At 41.6% G+C, this 17,948-nt stretch overlaps 1 protein-coding gene across 1 annotated transcript in view; it reads left to right on the forward strand.

Annotated features, from left to right (window-relative positions):
• The first annotated feature begins 3,784 nt into the window (after window positions 1-3,784).
• Window positions 3,785-17,948, forward strand: part of GMPS (guanosine monophosphate synthase) — a 97,595-nt gene continuing 83,431 nt past the window's right edge. The window contains exon 1 of the mRNA XM_007457655.1: window positions 3,785-3,874. Coding sequence (XP_007457717.1) covers window positions 3,785-3,874 — 90 coding nt within the window. The remainder of the gene's footprint in view (window positions 3,875-17,948) is intronic.

Below are 17,948 nucleotides of genomic sequence, written 5' to 3' on the forward strand. Positions count from 1 at the left end.
GTTCTGAATTCAGGGCAATCTTCACCCTTAACCTTAATAATCATATAAAAATATGATAGGACAGGTAACAGAAGGAAGACCTTACAGGTTTAAGATGCCTTAACTAATCATTAAAACACTTCCACTTCTGCCAGAATGGAGTAACGAACTGGATGCACCCTCCTGGAAACAACAATAACAGAAAACTCGGACAAAATATATGCAACAGTGGTTGCAAGATACTGGATATCAAGCAACAAAGGTCAGATCCCTGAGAGACAGGAAGCAAAAAAGATGAGCCCTTCAATTGCCTCAGCTTACTGCCTTGAGAATCTCCAGATTAAAGAAATAAACTTAACCATATCAATAATCACATTAAATGTAAATGGTATAAACACTCCAATTAAAGCAAGATGTAATTATGTGCTGTCTACAAGAAACACTTTAAACATAAAGACACAAACAGGATAAAGGGTTGCAAAAGATATATCATGCCAAGAACCAGTCAAGAAAGCAGGCATGCTGTTTTGGACACAGTAGATGTCAGAGTGAAGAATATTACTGAGGATCTAAAAAATATCATTTCATAACTATAAAGGGATCAATAATGATTCTAAACATTTATGATCCTAAAAACAGAGCTTCAAAATACACAAAGCAAAAACTGATAGAACTATAAGGAGAAACTGATAAAATCACAATTACCGTTGGAAATTTTAGTGCCTCTCTTTCAATAATTGATATATAAAATGAACAGGAAATTAACAAGAATAGTCTTGAACAACGTTTTGTTTCAGACGAGTTTAGGACCCACTATGACATTTAACATCTAACTGAGGATGTATACAGTGATAGGGACCTGGAGCTCAGAAGAGAGAGCTGTCATGATATACAGCCTATTAAGGTGTTTTTAAGCAAGTCTATATTTTTAAATAAGTGCCCCAGGGAAACACAGGTGAAGAATAAGATGAGAAGAGGGCTAGGAATGGAAATACTGAAGAAAACCAATACTTAAGTTTCCTCATAGGAAAAATATACAAAGAGGGACAAGAAAAGGTGATGGAGAAAAATCAGGGAGGTAAAAAGACATCTCTATGGTGCCCTGTAAGGACATACAGTTTCAAGAAGGAGGAAGGGGTGAATAGAGTCAAAAGCTTCAGAAGACTTAAGCTATAAGGATTCTGGTACATGCTGACATTCTTAGCCATAAACACAAGTGACCACTAGAATATGTTTAAATTAGGCATTATCTAATACAGATGGCGTTTAGCCAATCCTTAATGCCGGCACATCACATTCCATTCCATTTCAGGTGGATGTTAATGCAATTCTCCTATTGGTTACCACACTGTTCTCTGGATTGTTCACTCAGACCTATCAAGAGAACACCATCTCCATGGCTTTAGAAAGTTCAAGTATCCATTTTTCACCTCGAAGAAAGGTAAGTAAAATACTTTCCTTGAGTGTGAGGTCCAGGGGGGCCTTGGCCCTTTTGATCCTGTAAATATTTTACTAACAAACTGTCTATTCCTTCCCAGGTCAGGTACCCCTTACCTCCTATATAGAGAGGCAAAAGCACATAATCTCACTGGGCCTCAAATTTCTTATTAGTAAAAGTGGATAAGAACATCAATCTTACTGCACTAATTCCACGGGATTATTTAGAATAAAATGAGTTTTTGGAAGTCAGGGCAGCCTCACTCTAGCTCCTTAATACCTGGACTAGAGCTTGACACACAGCATGAGCTCAGCAAATATTGGCCGTATTATAATATTAACTGAATATCTGTTAAAAGGCTTTGTAAACGGAAAGCCGCCCCAAGTGTTATTATTTATTCCCCAACCCTGGTTTAGACCCACAGGTGACCAAATTCAAAGTACTGTAATACTTGCATTGACGGGTATCAGTGAGTAGCTGGAGAGACTACCGTTCCTCCCTTTCCCACAAACAATCCAAATAAAAATACTGCTGTGCAAACAGAGCTCTACTCCGTCGGTCCAGTTTCCCACCAGGTTGCCACTCCCAAACCCCTTCCTTTCGTTAATTTTGCACCCGCTGTAGAACTTTTGAGTGACCTAAGTGATCAAATGTCACTTTTAAGTCCACGTTGAAGTCACCACGAAACTCTTCAAAGCAGCCTTGGCCTCCCCCACGACCCGCAACCTGGGATAAGGCCGCACCACCGGGTAAGCGTTCCCCAGCGACCCAGCTCTCTGGAGGCCTCCTCTTCAGTGCCACCAGCCTCTCTCGCATCAAAGGCTGCGGGCCGGCGGGTCAACAGTAATCGAACAGAGGCTTGGGTTTTTCTCCGAGGCCGGCTTTAGCGGCGGGGTGGGGCAGGGCGCCACCCGCCTTCCTCTTAGCGTCTGCTGCCGGGTTCGGGGGCGGGACCGGGGCAGCTAAGCTGGGCGCCGCGGGCTCCTCCTCCAAAGGGCGGGCCAGATAGGGGCGGGGGCGCGGCCAGGCGCCGCAGGCCCCTCCTCTTGTGGGTGAGCAGGCCTGAGACCCGCAGGTTTCTTCTCCCGGGGGCGGGCCTCGGCGGCCCGGACGGACCTGGAGGCGGGGCCGGACGCCAAAGTCCCCTCCTCCAGAGGCGGGCTTATTGGGCTGCAGCAGCAGTGGCGGCGGCGGCGGCGGTAGCTGCGGGTGTCCGCTGCTCGTCAGCCTAGCTACAAGGTCTCTGGCTCCTCCCAGTGGCCGGCCAGTGCGGAAGCAGGAGGCGGGGGCAGCGTGCGCGCTGCTGGTCTCCTCTCCCGCGGCGCTGGGGCCCGCGCTCCGCGGCTGCTGCTCCACTCGGCGCTTCGCAGGCGGCCAGCTCCTCTCCGCGCCTCCCGCCCGCTCCTCGACCAGGCCTCCTCCTCAGCCCCGGCCCGTGGCGTCGACCCCACCGGCCCTCTCCCGCCCCGTCTCATCTCTGGCCGCCGCCGCCGCCGCCCCAGCCCCGATGGCTCTGTGCAACGGAGACTCCAAGGTCAGTCTCTGGCGTGGGGGGTCCCTGCCTCACCGCTTCCGGACGGAGGCAAGGCTCCTGGGCCGGAGAGCCACCGCGCGGGGCCCTTCCCCGCCTCCTCCCCCCAGCCCGCCAGCGGAGCCCTGCGGCCCTGGCAGCGGCGCGTCGGAGAGCCTCCAGTCGGGGCCTGTGGCATGTTTTCTCCTCGGGAGCGGCAGGTGCTTTGTTGATTTTTGTCTGCGTGTCGGGGTTCCTGCGCCCGCTGAGCTTCTGGCGTCGGGGAGGGCGTCAGCTTCCCGTGGTCGCGCTGCTGGCCCCAGCCTCCCCCGCGTCGCTGTGGGGCTCAGAGCCCGCGGTCGGAGGGTGGGGGTAGGGAGGCGAGCGGGCGTCTCTGTGTGTGTGTGTGTGTGTGTGTGTGTATGTGTGTGTGTGAGTGAGTGAGTGTCTGTCTGTGAGGGGAGCTTCCTCAGCCCTCACCCAGCCACTTCGGGAGTCGGGCAGCCTTTTGTGGAGCTCCCGGGGCCCGCCTAAGGCAGAGCGGGGTCGGGGCCTCGCGTGCGGCGTTGGAGCTGGGCGGGCCTCCAGTCTTCCCGCCACCCCGTTTCCCGCCTGCCCTCGGTGGGGCTCGCCGGGTTCCCCTCTTGGGGTCCGCGGCGGCGAGGCCGGCCCTGGATGAGGCCGCGTGACCGCGCGCCCTGCCCCCCAAGCCCCCGTCAGCGCCCTCCCGGGGTCGGGGCCGGTGGCCGGAGGGTCGCTCACTCCGTTCCCCTCCCCCCATCCTTCTCCGAGGGAAGGAGCGTGTGTCCAGCCCCGCCCCCATCCCGCTCACTCCTTATTTTTCAAGTTGGTTTGCGATGGGACCCGCTCCCGGCTTTGCGAGCTCCTTCCGGTACGCGGGCCGCCGCCAGCGCGCCGGGGAACCGGAGGGGGGTCGCGAGTCCCGGGTGCGGGAGAAGTTAACTCAATGTGCCGAGTGGAGGGAGTAGTTTGGGCCGCCTCTGCGTTTCTCGTCACCTCCGACGCACTTCTTCAGACACTCTTCTTTCGTCTCGCTTCTGAATCGAGCACCTTCGCTTTCACTTCTGTGTTAAAATTTTCGTTGGCCTGGAGTTCTCTCAGACCCGCACAATCAGTGTTGTCAGCGGGAACCCGCGCGATTTTGAATTGCGATTTAAGCGAAATTTACCTCCCACACGCTGTTTAGGGCCCGGCTAAAAGAAATTACTTCATTACGTTTCATTCAGGATGTGTGGTGGGAATTGGTGTTCTAAGTCAGGAAGAATTGTCTTTTCGGCAGTATTCTCTAATAAAGGTGGTGCCTAGTCACATCTTAGTGGGTCCTCTCCATGAGTAATTGCTTACTCTCTAGTAAACATTCAAAGAAATATTTGTTGAACAAATTAGTAAAGATTAAGGTAGCTGATAAACTTTAAACCGAGGAAAACTAATGCTCAGACTAGTTGGAGCTCTTTCTCAAGATCATAAAGGAGAATGAAGACACGCTAACCCTTAGTTTTTGACTTCAGAAGCTTATGTAAACCTCAACATACAGCTCTTTCCTGTACACTAGTTAACTTACAAAGCATTTTTCTTCTCCCCTTAAGTTTGAGCCGTAAAATCATTGAAACGATTCATCTTTGTGCTGGTAGAGGAAATGACTGTGTTATTAGGAGGATTCAAACCTAATTTACAGACTTTGAAAAATATGTGCTGATTTGAAAACAGTATTTACACAAAATTGAGTGACAGCAGGAAGTTAAAAGATTAAGTTTCCAAGTTACCTGACTCCGGTGTACAGAACATACAGTATTCTTGCTAGCTGGTGTGGTTTTTTTTTTTTTTTGTTCAACTTGAATTTTAAAGAGAATCTTATAAGTTTGATATATCTGAGACCCAGGTGAATTGCTGGTTACCTTATTTTTATTTCAAGGTTCTTTATGTTTTGTAGCATAAGCAAGCATGTGTCTTCTTTTTTTTTCTTTCTTTCTTCGTTTTTTTTTGGCTGTGCTGCTTGGCTGCTTGTGGGATCTTACTTCCCAGACTAGGGATCCAACCTGGGCCCAGGCAGTGAAAACATCGGATCCTAACCACCGGACTGCCAGGGAATTCCCATTGTTGTTGTTCTTTTTACTTTACTAACAATTAGATGAAAAACAAATTGAAAGCATTTTCAAGAGGAGCAATCCAGGAAAATAACATTTCATCACATCTATGATTATTTCATGAACTCCTCAGGAGGGGGAAAAAAAACCCTATAAGTAAGCCATGATATGTAAAAACTTTCTGATGATATGATCAATGATATGTCATTGATCATAAGAAACATTTAAAGTAAAGAGATGTTTAAATATGGGGGGGTTTGCAGAGTAAAGTAAGTGAAATATGATATTTTGAGAGGTCCATCCAGAAATCTAAGTAGGCATCTATTTTCCATAGCTTACCACTGAAACCACCTTTCCCTCTGGTGTGAAATACAGGTACTGGACCCAAGCTTATGTTGTACATCTATTGTGCCTCTGACAGTTGTGTGTAAATCTTAGTTGATAAATTAAAGTGGGGAAAGAGCTCATTTTGATTCCTTTTCTGGTACATCTCAGTATTTTTCAGGGTTTTTGAAAAAGACATTTTTGCATGATAGAAATTAGGGAGAGAACTACCTAAATTCTGTAAAAGGATTTGGGCTGTTTTCATTAGTTTTACCCACAGAGTATCATTTTAGAGCTGGAAAGGACCTTTATGAGTTCTAGCTTCCTAAGCTGAAAAAACATAGCTGGCTTTTCTTTTTCTTCAGGGCTACTTTGGTTAACCATCCAAGGCAGAGATTATTCTTTTCCTCAAACAGCTGATATAATGTTATTTAGTTAAGATCTTATCTCACATAAACAAGAGAACAGGCAGTCAGCTTTTCTTTAAAAAGTTTTTACAACTATTCAGTGTTGTATATGAATATATGTATGTAGCAAACATTAGACATAGTAACTTTTTTCAGTTTTATTAAGGCAAGATTATAAGAGTAATGTTCTTTGGACTACTTGTCAAGTTTCCCACTTTTGGTCCCATCTAAGCCTTAGACTTTTTTTTTTAAACATCTTTATTGGAGTATAATTGCTTTACAATGGTGTTTTAGTTTCTGCTTTATAACAGTGAATCAGCTATACATATACCTGTTTCCCCATATCTCCTCCCTCTTGTGTCTCCCTCCCACCCTCCCTATCCCATCCCTCTAGGTGGTCACAAAGCACCTAGCTGATCTCCCTGTGCTATGCGGCTGCTTCCCTCTAGCTATCTATTTTAAATTTGATAGTGTATATATGTCTATACCACTCTCTCACTTCGTCCCATCTTACCCTTCCCACTCCTTGTGTCCTCAAGTCCATTCTCTACATCTGCATCTTTATTCCGGTCCTGCCCATAGGTTCTTCAGAACCTTTTTTTTTTAGATGCCATATATATGTGTTAGCATATAGTATTTATTTTTCTCTTTCTGACTTACTTCACTCTGTATGACAGTCTCTAGGTCCATCCACCTCACTACAAATAACTCAGTTTTGTTTCTTTTTATGGCTGAGTAATATTCCATTGTATATATATGTGCCACATCTTCTTTATCCATTCATCTGTTGATGGACACTTAGGTTGCTTCCATGTCCTGGCAATTGTAAATAGAGCTGCAATGAACATTGTGGTACATGACTCTTTTTGAATTATGGTTTCCTCAGGGTATATGCCCAGTAGTGGGATTGCTGGGCCATATGGTAGTTCTATTTGTAGTTTTTTAAGGAACCTCCATACTGTTCTCCATAGTGGCTGTATCAATTCACATTCCCACCAACAGGGCAAGAGGGTTCCCTTTTCTCCACACCCTCTCCAGCATTTATTCTTTGTAGATTTTTTGACGATAGCCATTCTGACTGGTGCGAGGTGATACCTCATTGTAGTTTTGATTTGCATTTCTCTAATGATTAGTGATGTAGAGCATCCTTTCATGTGTTTGTTGGCAATCTGTATATCTTCTTTAGAGAAATGTCTGTTTAGGTCTTCTGCCTAGTTTTGGATTGGGTTGTTTGTTTTTTTGATATTGAGCTTGCAGGAGCTGCTTGTAAATTTTGGAGATTAATCCTTTGTCAGTTGCTTCATTTACAAATATTTTCTCCCATTCTGAGGGTTGTCTTTTCATCTTGTTTATGGTTTCCTTACCTGTGCAGAAGCTTTTAAGTTTCATTAGGTCCCATTTGTTTATTATTTTTTTATTTTATTTTATTTTATTTTTGCGGTATGCGGACCTCTCACTGTTGTGGCCTCTCCCGTTGTGGAGCACAGGCTCCGGACACGCAGGCTCAGTGGCCATGGCTCATGGACCCAGCCGCTCCGCAGCATGTGGGATCTTCCCGGACCGGGGCACAAACCCGTGTCCCCTGCATCGGCAGGCGGACTCTCAACCACTGCGCCACCAGGGAAGCCCCCATTTGTTTATTTTTGTTTTTACTTACATTTCTCTAGGAGGGGGGTCAAAAAGGAGCTTGCTGTGATTTATGTCAGAGTGTTCTGCCTATGTTTTCCTCTAAGAGATTTATAGTGTCTGGCCTTACATTTAGGTTTTTAATCCATTTTGAGTTTATTTTTCTGTATGGTATTAGGGAGTGTTCTAATTTCATTCTTTTACATGTAGCTGTCCAGTTTTCCAAGCACCACTATTGAAGAGGCTGTCTTTTCTCCATTGTATATTGTTGCCTCCTTTATCAAAAGTAAGTTGACCATATGTGCGTGGATTTATCTCTGGGCTTTCTATCCTGTTCCATTGAAGTGTATTTCTGTTTTTGTGCTAGTACCATACTGTGTTGATTACTGTAGCTTTGTAGTATAGTCTGACGTCTGGGAGCCTGATTCCTCCAGCTCCATTTTTCTTTCTCAAGATTGCTTTGGCTGTTGGGTCTTTTGTGTTTCCATGCAAATTGTGAAATTTTTTGCTCTGGTTCTGGGAACAGTGCTCCTGGTAATTTGATAGGGATTGCGTTGAATTTGTATATTGCTTTGGGTAGTACAGTTATTTTTCACAGTGTTGATTCTTCCAATCCAAGGACATGGTATATCCCTCCATCTGTTGGTATCATGTGTAATTTCTTTGATCAATGTCTTATAGTTTTCTGCATACAGGTGTTTTGTCTCCTTAGGTAGGTTTATTCCTAGGTATTTTATTCTTTTTGTTGCAGTGGTAAGTGGGAGTGTTTCCTTAATTTCTCTTTCACATTTTTCATCATTAATGTATAGGAATGCAAGAGATTTCTGTGCATTAATTTTTTATTCTGCTACTTTGCCAGATTCATTGATTAGCTCTAGTAGTTTTCTGGTAGCATCTTTAGGATTCTCTATGTATATTATCATGTCATCTGCAAACAGTGACAGCTTTACTTCTTTGTCTCTGATTTGGATTCCTTTTATTTCTTTTTCTTCACTGATTGCTGTGGCTAAAACTTCCAAAACTATGTTGAATTATAGTGCTGAGAGTGGACAACCTTGTCTTGTTCCTGATCTTAGAGGAAATGGTTTCAGTTTTTCACCATTGAGAATGATGTTGGCTGTGGGTTTGTCATATATGGCCTTTATTATGTTGAGGTACATTCCCTCTAAGCCTACTTTCTGGAGGGTTTTTTATCAAATGGGTGTTGAATTTTGTCAGAAGCTTTTTCTGCATCTATTGGGATGATCGTACAGTTTTTATTCTTCAATTTGTTAATATGGTGTATCACATTGATTGATTTGCATATATTGAAGAATCCTTGCATTCCTGGGATAAAGCTCACTTCATCATGGTGTATGATCCTTTTAATGTGCTGTTGGGTTCTATTTGCTAGTATTTTGTTGAGCATTTTTGCATCTATGTTCATCAGTGATATTGACCTGTTGTTTTCTTTCTTTGTGACATCTTTGTCGAGTTTTGATATCAGGTTGATGGTGGACTTGTAGAATGAGTTTGGGAGTGTTCCTTCCTCTGCTGTATTTTGGAGGAGTTTGAGAAAGATAGGTGTTAGCTCTTCTCTAAATGTTTGATAGAATTCACCTGCGAAGCCATCTGGTCCTGGGCTTTTGTTTGTTGAAAGATTTTTAATCACAGTCTCAATTTCAGTGCTTGTGATGGGTTTGTTTATATTTTCCTTTTCTTCCTGGTTCAGTCTTGGAAGGTCGTGCTTTTCTAAGAATTTGTCCATTTCTTCCTAGTTGTCCATTTTATTGGCATATAGTTGCTTGTAGTAATCTTTCATGATCCTTTGTATTTCTGCAGTGTCAGTTGTTACTTCTCCTTTTTCATTTCTAATTCTGTTGATTTGAGTCTTCTCCCTTTTTTTTTTGATGAGTCTGGCTAGAGGTTTATTAATTTTGTTTATCTTCTCAAGAAACTAGCTTTTAGTTTTATTGATTTTTGCCAGCATTTCCTTCATTTCTTTTTCATTTATTTCTGATCTGATCTTTGTGATTTCTTTTCTTCTTCTAACTTTGAGGTTTTTTGATTCTTTAATTTCTTTAGATGTAAGGTTAGGTTCTTTATTTGAGATATTTCTTGTTTCCTGATGTGGGATTGTATTGCTCTAAACTGTCCTCTTAGAACTGCTTTTGCTGTGTCCCATAGGTTTTGGGTCATTGTGTTTTCATTGTCATTTGTTTCTAGGTATTTTTTGATTTCCTCTTTGATTTCTTCAGTGATCTCTTGGTTATTAAGTAGTGTATTGTTTAGCCTCCATGTGTTTGTTTTGTTTTGTTCTGTTTTGTTTTTTTGCAGTACGCGGGCCTCTCACTGTTGTGTCCTCTCCCGTTGGGGAGCATAGCCTCCGGACGCTCAGGCTCAGCGACCATGGCTCACGGGCCCAGCCGCTCCGCAGCATGTGGGATCCTCCTGGGCCGGGGCACGAACCCATGTCCCCTGCATCGGCAGGTGGACTGTCAACTACTGCACCACCAGGGAAGCCCTGTGTTTGTATTTTTTATAGAATTTTTCCTGTAATTGATATCTAGTGTTACAGCATTGTGGTTGGAAAAGATACTTGATACGATTTCAATTTTCTTAAACTTACCAAGGCTTGATTTGTGACCCAAGATATGCTCTATCCTGGAGAATGTGCTGTGTGCACTTGAGAAGAAAGTGTAATCTGCTGTTTTTGGGTGGAATGTCCTATAAATACCAATTAAATCTATCTGGTCTGTTGTGTCATTTCAAGCTTATATTTCCTTATTAGTTTTCTGTCTGGAGGACCTGTCCATTGGTGTAAGTGAGGTGTTTAAGTCCCCCACTAAGATTGTGTTACTGTCGATTTTCTCTTTTATAGCTGTCAGCAGTTGCCTTATGTGTTGAGATGCTCCTATGTTGGGTGCATATATATTTATAATTGTTATATGTTCTTCTTGGATTGATCCTTTGATCATTATGTAGTGTCCTTGTCTCTTGAAACATTCTTTATTTTGTTTTTTGGGTTTTTTTTGCGGTACGCGGGCCTCTCATTGTTGTGGCCTCTCCCGTTGTGGAGCACAGGCTCCGGACACACGGTCTCAGCGGCCATGGCTCTCGGGTCCAGCCGCTCTGCGGCATGTGGGATCTTCCCAGACCGGGGCACGAACCTGTGTCCCCTGCATTGGCAGGAGGACTCTCAACCACTGCGCCACCAGGGAAGCCCGAAACATTCTTTATTTTAATGTCTATTTTATCTGATATGAGTATTGCTACTCCAGCTTTCTTTTGGTTTCCGTTTGCATGGAATATCTTTTTCCATCCCCTCACTTTAATTCTGTATGTGTCCCTAGGTCTGAAGTGGGCCTCTTGTAGACAGTATATATACGGGTCTTGTTTTTGTATCCATTCAGCCAGTCTGTGTCTTTTGGTGGGAGCGTTTAATCCTTTCACTTTTAAGCTAATTATCGATATGTACATTCCTATGACCATTTTCTTAATTGTTTTGGATTTGTTGTTGTAGGTCTTTTCATTCTCTTGTGTTTCCTGCCTAGAGAAGTTCCTTTAGCCTTTCTTGTAAAGCTGGTTTGGTGTTGCTGAATTCTCTTAGCTTTTGCTTGTCTGTAAAGGTTTTAATTTCTCTGTTGAATTGGAATGAGATCCTTGCTGGGTAGAGTAATCTTGTTTGTAGGTTTTTCCCTTTCATTACTTTAAATATGTGCTGCCACTCCCTTCTGGCTTGTAGAGTTTCTGCTGAAAGATCAGCTTTTAACCTTTTGGGGATTCCCTTGTATGTTATTTGTTGTTTTTCCCTTGCTGCTTTTAATATTTTTTCTTTGTACTTAATTTTAGATAGTTTGTTTGATTAATATGCATCTTGGTGTGTTTCTCCTTGGATTTATCCTGTATGGGACTCTCTGCTCTTCCTGGATTTGGGTGGCTCTTTCCTTTCCCATGTTAGGGAAGTTTTCAACTATAATCTCTTCAAATATTTTCTCAGTCCCTTTCTTTTTCTCTTCTTCTCTGGGACCCTATAATTTGAATGTTGGTGCATTTAATGTTGTCCCTGAGGTCTCTAAGACTGTTCTCAATTCTTTTCATTCTTTTTTCTTTATTCTGCTCTGCGGTAGTTAATTCTGCTATTTATCTTTCAGGTCACTTATCCATTCTTGTGCCTCAGTTATTCTGCTATTGATTCCTTCTAGAGAATTTTTAATTTCATATTGTGTTTTTCATCATTGTTTGTTTGTTCTTTAGTTCTTCTAGGTCCTTGTTAAATGTTTTTTGTATTTTTTTCCAGTCTCTTTGCCAGATTTTGCATCATATTTACTATCATTACCCTGAATTGTTTTTCAGGTAGACTGCCTATTTCCTCTTCATTTGTTTGGTCTGGTGGGTTTTTACCTTGCTGTTTCATCTGATGTGTGTTTCTCTGTCTTGTAATTTTGCTTAATTTACTATGTTTGGGGTCTCCTTTTCACAGGCTGCAGGTTCGTAGTTCCTGTTGTTTTTGGTGTCTGCCACCAGTGGCTCAGGTTGGTTCAGTGAGTTGTGTAGGCTTCCTGGTGGAGGGGACTAGCGCCTGTGTTCTGGTGGATGAGGCTGGATCTTGTCTTTCTGGTGGGCAGGACTGCGTCCGTTGGTGTGTTTTTGGGTGTCTGTGACCTTATTATTTTAGGCAGCCTCTCTGCTAATGGGTGGGGTTGTGTTCCTATCTTGCTAGGTGTTTGGCATAGGGTGTCCAACACTGTAGGTTGCTGGCTCTTGAGTAGAGGTGGGTTTTAGCATTGAGATGGAGATCTCTGGGAGAGCTTTCGCCGTTTGATATAACGTGGAGCTGGGAGGTCTGTGGTGGACCAGTGTCCTGAACTCGGCTCTCCAACCTCAGAGGCATAGGCCTGACGCCCAGCTGGATCACCACTACCCTTTTGGGAAGTCTGAGGTCTGCTGCCAGCATTCAGTAGGTGTTCTGTAGGAGTGTTCCACATATAAATGTATTTCTGATGTATCTGTGGGGAGGAAGGTGATCTCCATGTCTTACTCCTCCACCATCTTGAAGGTCTCTTCCTAAACCTTAGACTCTTTTGGAGTAGATATAAGACCTGCCCCACCACCTTCACTGAGATGTTGAATACAGTATATCATACTTGGGTTAAAGTTTTTTTTATTATAAATACTTATTGATTGTATGTGATATAGAATCTTTAATGACATCTAATGTTGAAAATTTATATCTGCCATTTTCAAATTTAAGTTTTGAACTGAATGAAAAGATGACCTGAGATTTTTATTTGGGGTTCATTGAGAATGGAGAAACTATCCTTCTATGATAACCCTATAGTACATTTTTTTTCAAAGGTCAAAGTTGGATATTTTTTTTCCCTCCAGATTTTGTCCTATCTGTTAATTTAAGGTATTCATCTAGAATGGAAGAGCTGTTATGGGCAAAAGGAATGGTTTTTATTGTGTTCTGTTCTTAGACTTGAAAGGTTTTGAAATTCCTCCAGGAACCTCGGATCACCTTGGGCCAACTTGTCTCTTAAGGAAAATAATTGTCTTTTAAGAATTAAAAAAATAATAGTTTTGTCCTATACTCGTTCAAATGTGTTTGATACTTTTTAAGGCTATTTAATGAGTTATATTTTAAAAGATGCCATTTGAAGTAATGAATAATTATTTGCTATCCAAAACAATGGAGTTTTTCTTTGTTAAGGTACTTAGACTGTTTTCATGCCTCGTTTTAAGCTAAACTCTGTTTAGATGCTCAAAGTCAATGAAGTCCTCAGGGTTAATATGTGATTTTGAAGCACTTTATGGTTCTGAAGCACTTTATGAATCAACAAAGAAGTAATAGAACTTAGAATCTTTGTATCACATATATAGTTCTAGGTTGTGTAGAATGTTCCTCTCATGTAGAATTGGTTTCTTTTTTTGTATTTGTTTAAGAATCACAGCAGTTCAAAAATAGCTTTACTATAGTAATAGTGTGATATTAGTTAGTTTTCTGGTTGGCTGACCCTTGCCATCCCTTTGGTTTCATGGTTTTGAAGACCCAGGAGATGCTTTATGTAGTTATGTCTATAAATTCCCTCATGTAGTCCACTGCAACTTGATAGGGAATAAGGTCGTTGTTTATTGTAGTGTGACCATACTCTTTGTGTAAACTGGGGCACTTGAGCATAAAAGGAGATGCTAAAACTAATTTAAATTTATAATAATTGTTGTGAAATGCCACCAAGTAAAATAAATATTTGCTGTATCGTGTAAATCCAATTAAATAATTAGCGAAACTACTGTAGCATTAAGTGCAGATTACTCTCTCTGTACATTATGCACAGGAATACACAGAGTCTCTTTCCTGTATGTATTTCACAAACACCTTACATATCCCACTGACCCAGCTGATGGAGGCCTGGAGGTTATGTGCATTTTGCAAGCTGAAGAATGGCTGTGGCACAACTAGCATGTACACCAAGTGGATGGCCGGGACAGCAGCTTCAAACATTCTGCTATCAGCACCCACATCTGGATAGAGTTAGGTGTACTTCTTTGATCAGGAAAGGGTCAGGAAAGAGAGAGATGGGTTCTCAGTGGTTGGTTTTTAGATTGAACCAGAAGTTGAAGTGAGAACTCTGTTAACTGTACCTGTACTCCACAGGGTACTAGGCAAAGCCATGGTAGAAGGTGGAAGTATAAAGTGGAAATATAGCAAACCCATACTATCTTACTTTAATGCAGTTATTCATAATAATATTTAAAAAATGAAAAACATGAGACAGTTGTTAAGTTGGGTGGGATGTGGGAATAACAGCTCTAAATTAGTACTGTCCTGGGCAAACTGGGCCATATGGTTACTCCAGTTATAGAGTACATATCATACTGAATTTGGATCTTGATTTCTCTAGTGACATGTATTTAAAATTTGGCTAAAATTCAAGCCTAATATGTATATATTAAAATAGTTTTTTTCTGAATTAGTAACTATTCTGGGAGTTATTCTAAACTTCTTAAAAATTAAGTGTCAGGGCTTCACTGGTGGCGCAGTGTTTAAGAATCTGCCTGCCAGTGTAGGGGACGTGGGTTCGATCCCTGGTCTGGGAAGATCCCACATGCCGTGGAGCAGCTAAGCACATGTGCCACAACTACGGAGCCTGCGCTCTAGAGCCTGTGAGCCACTACTACTGAAGCCCGTGTGTCCTAGAGCCTGCACTGCAACTACTGAGCCCACCTACCACAACTACCGAAACCTGCTAACTTTAGGGCCCGCGTGCTACAACTACTGAGCCCGTATGCTGCAACTACTGAAACCTGCGTGCCTAGAGCCCGTGCTCCACAGCAACAGAAGCCACCACAATGAGAAGCATGCGCACCCCAACGAAGAGTAGCCCTCGCTCGCTGCAACTAGAGAAAACCCGCGTGCAACAACGAAGACCCAATACGGCCAAAAAAAAAAAAAAAATTCAGTGTCAAATTATTTGCTTTCTAAAACTTGAGAACCAGCAATGTTGAAACTGACCAAAAGGTAAAATAATCTGCTCTAGTCTGCCATAACATTTGCAGAGGATGTTTCCCAAACCTTTAAAACTGCCTGCACATGTAAAATTCCCTATTTGTCCTGTTTGCCAACAGGAGAACAGAATCCTTTTTATTCTCAAAACTCAACGCAGGTTTACGTAAAATTAAGTCACCCTCATCTTGTTTGTAATTTGGAGAACTAATTCTTATTCTCTGAGTTGTGTTGTGAATGTAAATCAGGGACTCCAGAATTCTAAAATCTGCTTTGGACAACTTTTGGGTGAACAATCCCTAATTAATTTGGGAGACTCTGGATGCATAAAAATGGTTGTGGATAGATCATTGTTTTGGTGTGTTATTGGTAATAGTGAAACTTTTTTATGCTGTGATTTTTCCTGCTTTTAACATTTCATGAAAAATTTTAGACAAGCAGGTTAAAATAAATTTTAGTCAACATTTGTGTCTACCACCTAGATTCTACCATACTTTTCTCAAAAGAATTTATTTTTGTAAAAGCTTAATTCAGATATAATTCAAATACCATAAAATTCTGACACCCCCCCCCCCAGTTTAAAGGGCACAATTCATTAGTTATTAGTATATTCACAGATTTGTGCAGCCATCACCACAGTCGATTTTTAAACATTCTCATTACCCCCAGAAGAAATCCTGTACCCTTTAGCAGTCAGTCCTCATTCCTCCCACCCCCTGCCTCTCCCTCCCAACCCTAGGCAACTACTAATCTATTTTCTATAGATTTGCCTACTTTGGACATTTTATATGACTAGAATCTTACAATATATGGTCTCTTGTGACTGGCTTCTTTTATTTAACATAATGCTTTCAAAGTTCATACATCTGGTAGTATGTGTAAGTACTTTATTCCTTTTTATTAGCAAATAATATTCCATTGTATGGATATAGCACCTTTTATTTATCTGTTCATCAGTGGTTGGACATTGGGTTGTTTACATTGTTTGGCTATTATGGTTAATGCTGCTATGAATATTCCTGTATAGGTTTTTATATAGAAATAATTTTTCATTTCTCATGGGTATATACCTAGAAGGGGAATTGCTGGGTCATGTGGTAATTTTATGTTTAACCTTTCGGTGAACTGTCAGACTGTTTTCCAAAGTGGCTGCAGTATTTGTTTTCTAAAGTGGCTGCAGTATTTTACATTTCTGACAGCAGTATATGAGGTTCCAATTTCTCCACATCCTTGTTAACACATGTCTTTTTGATTATAGCCATCATAGTGAGTATGAAGTGGTATTTCATTGCGGTTTTGATTTGCGTTTCCCTACTGAAGGATTATCATGAGCATCTTTTTGTGTGTTTATTGACCATTTGTATATTTTATTGGAAGAAATGTCTCTTCAGATCTTTTGCCCATTTTGAAGATGGGTTATTTGTCTTTTTACTGAGTTGTAAGAATTCTTTATTTTAGTGACAGGTCTCTTATCAGAAATATGATTTGCAGATATTTTCTGCCATTCTGTATGCTGTTTTTCATTTTCTTAATGATGTCTTCTGCCAAATAAAAGCTTTTTTAAAAAAATTTTTTTTAAATAGGCCTAGCTAATTTTGTTTATTTACTTATTTTATTTTTGGCTGCATCAGGTCTTAAGTTATGGCATGCGGGCTTCTCTCTAGTTGTGGCGTGCGGGCTCAGTAGTTGTGGTGCATGGGCTTAGTTCCCCTGCGGCATGTGGAATCTTAGTTCCCTGACCAGGGATCGAACAGGCATCCCCTGCATTGGAAGGCGGATTCTTAACCACTGGACCACCAGGGAAGTCCCATAAATCTTCTAGTTTTCATGAAGAGCTACTTATTTTTTTAAATTTTGTCACTGTGCTTTTGTTGTCATATCTAAGAAACATTTCTTAATTCAAGATCCTGAAGAGTTTGTGCAATTGCCTATGCTTTTTAAAAGTTTTATAATTTTAATGTTTATATTTAGGTCTTTCATCTATTTTAGCTAATTTTTGTATATGCTATAAGGCAAGGTACCAACTTCATTTTTTAAATTTTTGGCTGTCCACTTGTTGCAGTACTGTTTTTTGAAAAAAATATTATTTTACTTTTGAATGACCTTGGTACCCTCCTCAGAAATCAGTTGACCATTTATTTTTGGACTCTGGTTCTGTCCCATTATTTGTATGTCTATCCTTTTGCCAGTATCATATTGTCTTCATTTTGTAGCTTTGAAATTGGGACATGTGAGTCTGCCAGCTTTGTTCTTCTTTTCTAAGCGTGTTTTGGCTATTCTGGGTCCCTTGACTTTCTATATGAATTTTAGGATGAGCGTATCAATTTCTGCAAAGGATTTTGATAGAGATCACATTGAATCTGTGGATCAATATGGGGATTAGTACTATCTTAACAGTATTAAGTTTTCTGACGCATACATGGGATGTTTTCCCACTTATGTCTAAATCTTTCAGTAGTGTTACATAGCTTTTTTTTTTTTTTTTTTTTTTTTTTTTTTTGCGGTACGCGGGCCTCTCACTGTTGTGGCCTCTCCTGTTGCGGAGCACAGGCTCCGGACGCGCAGGCTCAGCGGACATGGCTCAGGGGCGCAGCGGCTCCGCGGCATGTGGGATCTTCCCAGACCGGGGCACGAACCCGCATCCCCTGCATCGGCAGGCGGACTCTCAACCACTGCACCACCAGGGAAGCCCACATAGCTTTTTAAGTATAGATTTTGCACTTCTTTAGTTAAATTGTTTTATTCTTTTTGATGATATTGTAAGTGGAATTTTACCTTAATTACATATTTGGATTGTTTATTACCAGTGTATACAGTTGATTTTTGTGTATTTATTTTGTATCCTACTACCTTACCAAACTTACTTATTCTAATAGTGTATTAATGGAACTCTCAGGATTTTCTTTATATAAGATCATGTCATCTGCAAATAGAGATAGTTTTACTTTTCCTTTCCACTCTGGATACTTTTAATTTCACTTTCTTGCTTAATTGCCCTGCCTAATACCTCATACTTTTGCATAGAAGTGGTGAGGGCAGAAATCTTTGTTCCTGATCTTAGTTGAGGGGAAAG

This window comes from Lipotes vexillifer, unplaced genomic scaffold (assembly GCF_000442215.2).
Source record: "Lipotes vexillifer unplaced genomic scaffold, Lipotes_vexillifer_v1.1 scaffold897, whole genome shotgun sequence".
Lineage (NCBI taxonomy): Eukaryota > Metazoa > Chordata > Mammalia > Artiodactyla > Lipotidae > Lipotes > Lipotes vexillifer.